The sequence below is a fragment of the Bacillus rossius genome, assembly GCF_032445375.1.
Source record: "Bacillus rossius redtenbacheri isolate Brsri chromosome 4 unlocalized genomic scaffold, Brsri_v3 Brsri_v3_scf4_2, whole genome shotgun sequence".
NCBI lineage: Eukaryota > Metazoa > Arthropoda > Insecta > Phasmatodea > Bacillidae > Bacillus > Bacillus rossius.
Genome location: NW_026962011.1, coordinates 8,672,295 through 8,684,759, shown reverse-complemented (window position 1 = coordinate 8,684,759; position 12,465 = coordinate 8,672,295). Strand labels below are relative to the sequence as shown.

At 39.3% G+C, this 12,465-nt stretch overlaps 1 protein-coding gene across 1 annotated transcript in view; it reads right to left on the bottom strand.

The window, feature by feature from the left end:
* The window catches only part of LOC134542260 (leukocyte elastase inhibitor-like), a 56,593-nt gene that overhangs the window by 16,548 nt on the left and 27,580 nt on the right, over positions 1-12,465 (bottom strand). Inside the window, exons 3-4 of the mRNA XM_063386375.1 lie at positions 11,258-11,434; positions 3,944-4,151 (exon numbers count right to left, since the gene is read on the bottom strand). Coding sequence (XP_063242445.1) covers positions 3,944-4,151; positions 11,258-11,434 — 385 coding nt within the window. The remainder of the gene's footprint in view (positions 1-3,943; positions 4,152-11,257; positions 11,435-12,465) is intronic.

Genomic DNA, 12,465 nt, shown 5'->3' with positions numbered 1-12,465 from the left:
GAAAACTGTGAGAGAAGATGGTTTTCTAAAAATAGTTTAAAATTTCACCAAAAATATCGAGGAATCAAGTTAAAAATAGGGAACGGATTCAAGTTTAATCAGTTCGTCAATGCCTACATAATGGCATGAATATCGTGAATTGAAGATGATCAGAAACTAAGATAATTAGGGAAATGTGGCCAAAAATAGCTAAAACATAAAATAAACAAAAAAAACCAATTTGAGAAGTAATCTATGTAGAGAGAATCAAGTACCGAATTTCACGTTTATAGGACTTTTTGTTTCCTCGTTACGCAAACGACAGTCAGACAAAATGCTTCATTTATTATTATAAATTAATTAATAAATAAATTTATATATATATATAGGTTCTACAATGAACGAATTCAAACACTTCACGGTGCAAGTGTTATGGTATTTTTAAAAAAAGATGGGGTGCTGCCAGGTGCGGGACAGGGAGTGGTTGCTCGGCCTTTGAGCCACCCCTGAGTCTCTGCGCCTTACTGTCTCCTCTGGTACATTCTGCAAGTCCCGAGAGCACCGTCGCCAGAAGTGGTGTAACTAGGACGCCACTGTTCTTGTAACTTCGAGAGTGTTACGCCGGGGATTCGAATGACGCGACAATTTGGAGGGCTAAAGGACCTTATCGAAGCGAAACTTCCAAGGCGAGAGCAGTGACGTGAAGAGGGTGAGTGACCCCTTGGCGAGTGTTGTGTGCGCGGCGGACGAGTGAGTAGCGCGAGGCAGTGAGTTGGGACAGAGGCGAGCTGTAAGAGACGAGCAGTATACAGAGCCACTGTCGAGCCGAGCTCCAGTGGGGAGAGTGAATTGTGGACTTAATGAATTGAAAGAGTGATTAATTTGTGTACAGACATTTATTTAAATTGTTGACACTTAATTAAAAGTGTAAATACTAACTAATAAAAAAATTATTTAATTGGGCTATCCTTTCCTTATTGTTTTCTCACTTGTAGCAATAAAATATTGGTGAAACTATAAATTATACTGTATTAATAACCAAAAGCAATACTTCAGAAAGAGGACTGAATAAAACTAAATGCTCCTGAAATAAAGAATTGGAGAAATACATGAGCAGTTGGGAAAAAATAATTAAATTGACAAACGCAGAGTAATTACCGTAATGACAGAATAAAAACCATTCTCAGAGAAATTAAAGTAGACAATAGATGATATCAAACGAGAACACTGGAGTAAAATACACGTGGAAAGAGAGGTAGTCATACAGTAATTGAAGACTCCATCTGGTGTACAGTAAAAAAAAAAATCAAAGAACGTTTCGAAGAAATAATGAATTATACTTATAGCCGGTAAAGATTGAGGAATAGACCACTAAACGACCAACGAAATGCAGGAGATAACATATGACAGTCGCAATGTCATATATTCAGCTCAATACCTGTTTTTTACTTTATTTACACGGATCTCTTGCACATTCCTTTGATATATTTTAATTTAATTTGATAAACAGCTTCACCAAATGTTGCTATGAGACATGACGAACGCTTCACGTAATTTGAGAGAGACGAGGTTAGTATCAGAAACAAGTTCACAGTTATTAAAAGGTTTTATCTCGTGAACTTCAGTAAACTTTGGCAATCTGTGCAGTTTGCAGATAAGGTTTGTGACCTACAGAGTTCATTACACTGACTGAGTTTGCGTGTGCAGAGACAAGAATAATTCAGTTTTCCGTGTATTGCATCTTGAATTAAAGGAAAAATGTAAAACGAATGGGAAATAAAAAAGGTTATTGACAAAACTACTCTTCCACAGCCCAGTAGAGGCTCTGTAAAGTGCATGAAAAATTATCAAATGTGTGTGGTGTAGTAAATTTATCTGCAATGTAGGCTGGCTTGAGGATTTCAATATTTTATATTTCCAACAAAAAAAACAAGAGAATCGCAAGTTTATACACATTTGTTTGACAAGCAAAAATTTGATTCCAAGTTGCTTTTTTTTTACACAGCTTTTGTGTGCAGCAGAATAGGGATGAATTCAATAAGTGTGGGACTTCTTCAGTTGATGTTTTAGATGGCACAAAAATCTAAGTCCCATATCCTTAAGCTCATTCTCTTAACACTCTGAGATTCCCTATCATTTGATTGCACCCACGGTCCATTTGGGACGTTACCGTGACACCGGTTCTTCTTCCAACACGGCACCGGAGTTTTTGATAACATTATTGCGACAATGGGAAGTGGCTTAGTTTAACGTGAGATCCGCATGTGCATTATGCTGAGCATGCCGGAAAATTGTTTCCGATGTAGGGTCCTCGGTGACCGTGGAGGCTAAATGTTTTTGATCCAAACCCCTATGGTGTGACTGTAATTCCTGAGCATGGCATCGAGTCGGTATCGATGTGGTTCGGAGACCACTTGAATATTGCTGGTTACGTCACATAAAGCCTCTATGCATAACATTGCAACGATACTATTCAAAAGTTTCCCATGAACACTTCATATGGATTTACGACCAATGAGCGCGAATGGTCATCAGCTAACAATGTGGTTGATCAAACAATGAAGCCCCCCTTCGGTACTATTTGCACCTGTAGCGCCTTTGGAGTATTGGAGTATAATACTGAGATCTTCGATCCACTGATCCACCTTCACCTCTGCTGCATCCTCTGTACCGCGCCTGAGATAAGTCTCTGCTCATTGTATCAACTCATTAACGAGAGGGAACTTTCCAATTTCTGGGTTCTCTTCAATTAAGTTATAACCACCACCACTAACAACAACAAGAACAACAACAACATCAAAATAACAACAATGATACAGACTTCAATCTGATTCTTGGATTTCTAAAGCAAACTTAGAAGAAAAAATTATCTCACAGTGGATCATTCCCTGGTATACCTAAGATGTCATGTATACTTCTGAGCGCTATGCCAATCTTATTTCGTGGGCCACGACATACCCGCTTGGACTTAGCTTAGTTAACTTGTACTGGTGAATAAGCCTTAGGATCTTAAAGGCATTAAACCTTGGTCATTCATAACCTCCCAAAAATATAGTCCAACCTGACACCCACAATGCCATGTATCACACTTTTAAGTGTGATTAATCTTCCCCACATTTAGTTCTTTGAAAACATTTTTTTTTTGCTATAATTGAAGTTTGAGTTGTTTATCGATATATTTTGACATACCACATTTTACCGAACTTCTATACATTCTTACAACTTGATATACATATATCAACAGGTTCCAGCTTCTAACTACCGGTAGGTAAGCTTAATAACGTCTTTCGGGAAGTCATGAAAGTCACACTTGTCTACAACCACCGAATTCAGTTAAGTGTTCAAAGCTAGGTCCTATGCAATTCCAGACCATAATATGTAATACAAAAGTTCATTCACTTGAATGTACATCTGCGATCCCTCACTAAGGCGAGACATTTTTGACAGTTGCTGCAAGGCACATCCATACTTTGACAGCTTGAAATTGTCATAAATTTAACATAATTATTGATACATATTTAGCGAGTCCAGTGCTTCAAAGATCATGGAGGTATCTGTGGAGTCTATGGAGTGAGTGTCAGTTCTAAAGTCAAAGGCACTCTCGCTAGCAATTGGTTCGCAAAACTAGGCGTAGCTACCAGGTTATAAAAGGAAATTGCTGGTAAGAATCGTAAAAATACCACCACGAAGTGTAGTATTGTTAAAACGTCAGCGAGGTATTAGGGTTGCACGTCATTATAACCAGAAATGTTTGGTTATTAATATGGGACATTTAGGGGATCGCTCTCATTTTGACTTCATGTATTGACATGCAAAGATTACACACACACACACACTCACATCCACTCTCTAACTTATTCATCTCAGACATGAATGTGTGTTTCTTTTGTTTTATTACGTCACAGCCGAAGTCCGGATGCTCGTTGCAGCTCCTAACCACCGAAGAAGAAGAGGAAGTAGGTACCTGGCTCCACGATGTTGGTGATCTTGTCGTGCGTGGCCCTGGCCACCCAGGCATTGATGGCGTCGCCGCCGCCCTCCGAGGTAATGTTCTCCACCCCGGAGCCGAAGTCCCTCGCGGCCACCTCCAGGAAGTCGGGCTGCACGGGGAAGTCCTTGTCGACGAACACGCGGTTCGCCACCTCCAGCTGCACGTCCTGCGACCCGCTCTTCTGCGCGACAGCCACAAGGAGAGGGTGTGACGCGTGCGGGGCGAGGTTGGCGAAGTGTAAGGCATGGGCGTGGATTCGTCACGTCTTTGTATGAAGGCCTTCTATCAATGTTGGAACAACTCCGCTTATTAAAAACAATATATTATCTCTTAGGAAGAAAAAAATAAAACATGGACTGCAATACTTCGAGTATCTAAAACATAGAATTTTTACCGCTCATTTACATCAAACACACTGTATCTAAATTCTAAGGTGTACTTAGCAATATTGATAGAATGCCTCCACGTGATCAAAAAAAGTATATCTCTGGTCAGGCAATATTCAAATAAGTCAATTTTACTATTCAAAATAGAACCAGCCATACATAATTTTTTTTTGATGGTCTTGTTTCTAAAACAAGTTCGGCCATCGTAACGTAGCTTTTCCATGGGTTCCCCGAAATTACCCCGAGTAAGCGCTGGGAAGGTTCCTTACGATAGGCCATTGGCCAATTCCTTTACCAATGTCCCTGGTCTGTGTTGTAATGTTGTAATCTGTAATAACTTCGTTGGTGAATTCAGCTACACTACCGCCTCGCGGTAGCGAAACCTAGAATTATCTGTTACATTTTCCAGGATGGCCAACGCCTGCGTTCGAAATCAGCACTGCGTAGCAGCAACCATCGGAATCATTATGGCTGCCGTGACGTCATACAAAATGGCTATGGGGAGGTGTGGGTGGTCTGTAGGACTTACGAAAATTTCATTTTTTAACACATGCAGCGTATGATAATTACTCATTGGCCAGCTTCCACATACCAATTTTTATATTTTTCTTAACCTAAAACTAAGTGGATTTGTTTGGATGGGGTCTGGGTTATAAAAGACTAAGTGCTGAGTTTCAGCCACGCAGAAAGGGTAGCATGCATCATGTCCTTTGTTTGGGGATTGGCAGTGCCATGGCAGCACTTGATGCCATGACTACGTGCCGTAGATCTAGACTGTAACTAGTTAATTTGGCCCAGGTGAAACATGTATAGACACAGGAGGAACCCTGGGCTCATTCACGCGGGGTTAAATATTGCGAGCACTAAGCAAGCAGGTTCAGTACAGGACAAGGAGGATGGTCCAGGAGGAAGAGTTGATCGGAACAGAAAGTTTGAACCATGCCGGGGTCGGGAGCTTGGACCTCGTGGCCGCTCTGGTGTTTGTGCGCGTCTGGGTTGGTACCAGTGACGCACGCGCCCCTGGCGGCGGGCGACAATAGTCGTCTCCCTACAGCTGCCAGTCAGGGAATGAAGACGCCGTTGAGCGCGTATTGATAATACTTATTGTCAGTTATATTACGTCAATTAATCGCGAACTGGTGCATCGGGTCTCACTCCAGAAGGGACAGATGAAATTAATGAGGTTTGCTAAGTAAGTCCTTACATTTTTAATGTTTTACATGAACTTAAAGGGAAATTTTTATGTCAGCCCCATGCATGTACTGAACTCATGATATCATGTAGTATACAGTGTTGTATTACCACCTCGACCGATTAAGACTATAGCGTATCTCAACCTTAAATTGCAGTGTGCTTTTTAACGGGCATTTACTGTCTCTTTCCAATACACGATATCTGCTTTTAGCGATGTCCTTTTTTCGGTGTGCTCTGTTGCCAGATATATACAAAAAGCACGAAAGTTTTAGTCATAAATTTATAATATATAGAATTTTTTTTAAATAATCTTAAAATATATTTTTTAAATAAAAAAATGAATTTAGAATTTTTAAAATATACTTCCTTGTATTTCGTCAAGAGCGTAGCCTAATCAATAATATTCAATTCTTACTTCTAAGGGGAAAAAACTGAAAAACGCCATCTTGGTTTCAACGGTATTTGCCATAAATATTATCAAAGTCATTTGTTATTAAAACTTTTTTTTTGCCCATAGCATAGAAGTATTGGAATTCCTTGCTATTAATGGTGATTTACAGATACAAATAGTTTCTCCTGTGAAAATATAATTAGTGTTTCAAATCGATATTTCTTTCTTTCAACATGTACACAGCTGTAATAATACTGCCAAATTACACTATTTTTATACTCTTAGAAAAATTCAGAAATGGTGAAATTAAATAATACAAAACAAATTAAAATTTCCGATGGTATACAAAATAATAACTTTAATGTTAACACCCCTGTCGGTATCAATTTGGCAAGAGTGAGCGCCGTTTTCTCTGTAGTGCGAGAGACACTATAGCGCATTCCAGCCTACTTTTACGTAGTCGTATTAACGCCGCCCGGTGTCATTTCGCAATTGGGAATTTATCTGACCTCCAGTACTATCAAACTGAACCCTGGTGTATGTCTACATGTCACGTATCATGGTGACGTAGGAAGAGCCGGGCCGGGACATTTCGAAATACAGGAAAACAGAAGGTTTGTTCACTGTCTAGCGTAGCACGCGTCACTGCAGGAGCAGACAACGATAACAGCAATAGGCGAGCAGGATATCTTGAAAGCTTGGCAAACAATTACATCACCCTTAGGCCCGGGTTATAAACCAAGCAAGAAAACCAATACCTAACGCAAGAAAAAAAATATAGCAAAAAAAAATTGTTTCAATAACGAGGTTTTCAAATACCCGTTTATAAACTACGCAAGACTCAAAAACGCAGTGCGAGTATCGGGCAATCAACAACTTCTTGAGTTTCGGCATGCATTTCTGTCTTTCATATTTAAAATGTAGTGTTCCGAAAACTTTTAATGACGCAGATGTTATGTGCATAGAAGGCCAACATGTTGTTTTAATTACATACTTGTTGTTTTACTCTGTGAAATAAAAATAACTCTTTTAAATCAAATTACATATTTATATGTATTACATTACATATTACATGGAAACGGACACCATTTTAGTTTAGCTGGGTACGGTTCTGATTGGCTGATTCCGTCCAACATCCAACATTTATTTTTAGGACCTATATATACTACATGTAAAATATTTCATGGTAGCCTACATAACTCAAATCATCCAACTTGACAAACAAACATGGCTGCGCTAATGACGTTTTCGGTGACGTAATAACCTTCCAACATTATTTGACTAAACCTACTGGAAGGTGTTGGAAGAAAAAGTTTGACAGTGTGAGAGGGCCTTCGGTTGGGTTCGCAATAATAATAATAATAATATATATTTGTATATACCAGTAACAGTAGGTCATGTCCACAAGATTTGGCCGTCATGTTATCGAACCTACTGATTGACAACAGTGGATTTAATATATTTTATTTTTTTACGGACGCATGGCACAACAACCAATGAAAGCAGAGTAGGGTGCCATTTTGGCGGAATTTGGAAACTGTTTATATTTATTCATAACACCGGTGGTATATAATTATCGAGGCATGAAATTTCTCAGGTAATTATTCCTTTAAAAATTATCATAACTGTTTATGTAAGTGACTCGTGATCAATGAATGATTAATTTTAAGTTAAATTTTGTGCTTTCTTGACCTCATCTTAAAAAAAAAAATATGGTTTGTAAAATAGCGTTAAAAGGCTGCTGTATAACTGTCACGGAGAAATCATACTTAAAATATTTATTTACTAACACTACCAACGAAGGTTATTTCCATAGCGAAATTTCACTGGCCAAAATTAACACAATTATTCAATTGTGAACCGATTTTACAGAGGTAGTGCGTATGGTTTGCTATGCTTTTGCCAATGCTTTAGATTGTAAATCCAGCCTTGCGCTCCCGTCCGTCAACAAACCGAGCGATTCACAATAATCCGCTAATCCGCACATTCGTCATAATATTTTTCTATTGGATGCTGCCAACAACTATTAAGGCTTATATTTTTGAGAAACTTTCACTTGTAATGGTCTACAAGTTAAACGATCATGTACGTTAAGCAATTATAAATGACTAAAAACACTGAAAAATATATTTATTTAAATATATTTTAGAGTTACCATGTAACCATTTATTATTAATTACTTTTGTGTTCAGATATTTTTGTTTCAAATATCAAACTCAAAACGTGTTCACAGGCAAGTTAAAAATATAACATGAAAGCAGCTTAACAATGAAAAAATAAAAATAAACTTTTAAATAAAGACAATGCCATTCAGCAATGTTTGAGGTTATTTCATCCCTCAGTCGAAAGTTAAAGCTTGGCAAGGTTTTGACGAACTGGACGAATGGAATTTTTCGGGCCATATAATTGGCTGATTGTCACGTGATTGACGGACGTTGACGAGTGGTGGACGGATGAGACGGTTCATTGTGAGTCCAGCTTTAGTCGTATCTGGAGGCCTGGGAAAAAGCATAAAACAAAATCTGTATCCGAATACTAGCCTAACAGATCCCTTAGCTAAAGGATCCACTAAAAGTGCATTGTAGTGGACGCATACATCTTTAAGTTGCTTACAAATTATCACAAGGAATGCCGATGCATCCCTTCATCCGTCCACTAAATCGAGATTTCTATGGCCACTAACGCATTAGCTTCGGAATCATGTTTTTTATATATAATATTAGTTAAGTTTTTTGGCATATTATTTATTTAAAATGTTACAAGCGTAAGTGATAACCCAAAAAGAGACAAACGAAAATGTAAATAAAAATTACCAAAAGGCGAACACTTAAACTTAAGCAGGTGTATTTATTGCTTTTTTAAAAAGTATTTTTAATGTTTTTTAATTCATAACAAACTTATTTATAACCACTACGCACTATAACATATATACATTTTTTAATTGGTCGTTGTTATTTACATGTTGCTGAATATTCGTAGCTATCACGACTCGAAATGGCTACGTGCTCGTTAGTACTGTCAACAGGTGGTGCTAGCAGAGTAAAAGTATTCGGATACTATCGATCCATTAGAAATGCGTTCTTTACATTGTGGCTGCATTTGATAAGGGATGTAGGAACGTGTGTGCTGTGTACAGCTGAAGATAAAGCTGAAGAATGGGCAGGTGCTGGTGTTGGAGGCTGAATGTTATCAGCGCGCGAGTCGCTAGCAAGGAAGTATTGTGGAAATAACGCATGCGGTGTTAGAAAGAAAGTATCCTTAATGCAGAGTGGTAATTGATTGTACGGAAATTGAAGTTAATCAGCACTTGATGCTGATCAAAGAATGTTCCTTTACACTAATTACAAGGGTACTTACAGAATAAAAATTTCTGATAGGTGTTAGTAGTGTATGACTGGGGCTCCGGCGGGTGGTTTCGGTTCAGGGTTGTGAGGCGGCGGCTTCTGCTGCCTTGGAACCTACATCTCCGACCGTGGCGCACCAGAGGACAGACGCCGAGGTCCAGATCGTGAGGAGCAGCCCGCCTGACCACTTATTCCCGTCATCTCCGTTATCCCCGGCGTGACTGCACATCCACGTTTTCCCGCGGTCGTGCTGCGCCACTCTGCCGTAGTCACGATTTCCTTTTCTGATTACACAAAAAAAAATCCCTCGTAACTCACGACTGAAGTGGAAATAAACGACGTCACTAACTACGCAGCGGCATAAAAAAAAAAAGAACAGAACGTCTACCCACAAAAATGAGAATTTTAAAACAGATTTTTTTATGTGTATCATCTGAGTAAAGAAAAATAGTAGAAATTAAAAATAAAATTAGGTACGAAAAATTTTGAATCCAGAAGTGAAAATGACTTTATCGATTCTGAACACTTCAATAAAACCACTTAGAGTTCCATAGTGGCGCTTTCGCGACGGAAACTGCGCGCTAATTTAGTGTACTGGTGAATAATATTCGCACAAATTTATATTGAAGGTATCATAATTATGTTTTGAAGTTACCAGTATTCTCGAGTTTTAACCCACGTGTTTTTTTGCAAACCATTTAATTCTTAATATAGATAAGTCCACGTAATTTAATCATTTTTACGGGCATGTTGACGGGTAGCTAGATACAATGCAACAAAATTTTTTTTTAAGAGTAATTAAGATTATGCAATTTAAAAGTCTTTGAGAATGAGGAAATTTGCTAGGTTTTCTGAGACTTTAAAAGAGAAACTATTCATAGTAGTATCACAGTTTTAGTAATTACTAAAACTTATTTCAGTACAGAACACTAATGGTTTTACAGTTGAAAATTTTTGATGCAGACAATTAATATCATTTTCAGATATTTAGTGAAACTATGGTACCTCCTTTTCAACTAATGGATAGTAAGGGTAAGTGAGGGGGAGAGAGGAAGGAAGAGAGGGAGAATGTAGGGATGAGGCAGGGTTGTAAGGAGAGAAATGAAGAGAAGAAAGGTGTGGAATGTGAAAGAGGAATAGAAAAGAGTGAGAGGAGAGTGAGCAATGAAGAGAGGAAAGAAAAGGAGTGAGAAGAGAGTGAGAAATAATAATAGGAATACAGCGAGAAGAGAGTCAGAAATGAAGAGAAGAAGAGAGTGAGAGGAATATGAGGGATGAAGAGGAAAAGAGCGGATGAGAGTGAGTGATTAAGAGAGAAAATGAGCGGGAGGAGAGAGAGTGATTTAGAGAGGAAAGTAGCAAGAGCAGAGTAAGAATTAAATAGAGAAAAGGAAGGTAGCGAAAGCAAAGTTAGGAAGAGAGGAAAGGAAGGTAGCGAGAAGAAAAATAAAAATGAGGAAAGGAAATAAGCGAGAGGAGAGTGGGTAATTAAGAGAGAAAATGAGCGAGAGCAAAGTGAGAGTTGAAGAGAAGAAATGAAGGTAGCGAAATGAGAGAGAGAGAGAGAGAGAGAGAGGAAGAGGAGAAAGTAAATGAGTGAGAGGAGTGAGAGTGATGAAGAACGGAAAGTTAATGATTGGGATGAGAGTGAGTGATTAAGAGAGGAAAGCAGCGGGAGCAGAGTGAAAGTTGAAAAGAGGAAAGGAATTTAGCAAGAGGAGAGTGAGGAATTAAAAGAGGCAAGGGGCTATAACAGAGTGAGAGTTGAATAGAGGAAAAAAGGTAGCGAGAGGAAGAGAGGAAAGGTGCGAGAGGAGAGTGAGGAATGAAGAGGCAAGGGGCTATAACAGAGTGAGAGTTGAATAGAGGAAATGAAGGTAGCGAGAGGAAGAGAGGAAAGGTGCGAGAGGAGAGTGAGGAATGAAGAGAGGAGGGCGAGGGCTAGGGGAGCAGAGGAGCGCCAGGGACGCACCTGCAGGTCCTCGGACAGACCGCCATAGCCCTCCTTGAGCTGGGGCCGCTCCAGACGCAGCGCGGACCGCAGCTGGAGGGCGGACTGGCCGGCGGCGCCCTGCTCCAGCAGCGCCAGCAGGATGTTCACGCCGATGGGCGCCAGCACGAGGTTCTCCACGCCGCCCGCCGACACGGCCTGCCACACACTCACTCACTCTCACGGCATTCTGCAACCCCGTCGCGAAACACCCTCATAGCACAACAGCACTTATCAAGCGAGGTATATGGGAATACTATATCCCTTTCGAGCTGTGGAAAACACTCCAAGAAGAACTAGAGATCGGAGAAGACCAAGAGGATCGAATAATAAACAGTAAAGAAGATTGAAGATGCACGTTGATAAAGACGACGATTAACTGCAACCTTTAATGAAGCTAAATGCAAAATTTAGATGAACAAATGGCTGTTGAGTATTAAGAAAGAAGATACGAGGACGACGCAGGGCAATAATTTGAAGATATTATGTTGGTAATTGTGGAAAAAATTGGGCGAGTCATGGCTTGTAAAAAAAAATGCCTATAAGAAACTAGATAATCTATCCTACGATGTTAAGATAGCCCTGGTAAATAATTATTTATATTAACAACAATGATTAAAATGAATTTTATGAATAATTAATTCGAAAAATTAATAGCCCTTTGAAGCCCAAACCTATTAAAACTATAAGGAATACTACGAGAAAAAGCTTGAGCCGATCACAGAAGCAATACGAAGATACGTGTGTTTGGATACTAGCATAACCGATATGAATCCGCAAATTTTTTCCGGACCTAGAGATTACTACTAGCTATGGATGCAAAATTAGATTTATGGTGCCACGACAGATTCCACGATCGACTGAATAATGTAAAGTTGATGCCACGTGTTCGCTTCGCCTTCTTCCCTGGTCGATCATGATTCGTTAAATAATCTTTTAGACATTTCTTATTATGTTTTCTGAAGTGATTACGTCTTTAAAATTGCTTCCATAGCAGGAGGCAATTAAAAAAAATTAATGATAACAAAATCGGGGGATACAGTTTGGTGTTGCAGCTACATATCTATCATCTCCATCCAAAATTTAATTACACCACTCGATAGCTAAAGGATCAATGAATTCGTTGCGCTAAGTGAAGACTGTGACGCATCGCGCGCGGTGGAGGGGGAAGCGCCACCATTTTGAGGTCA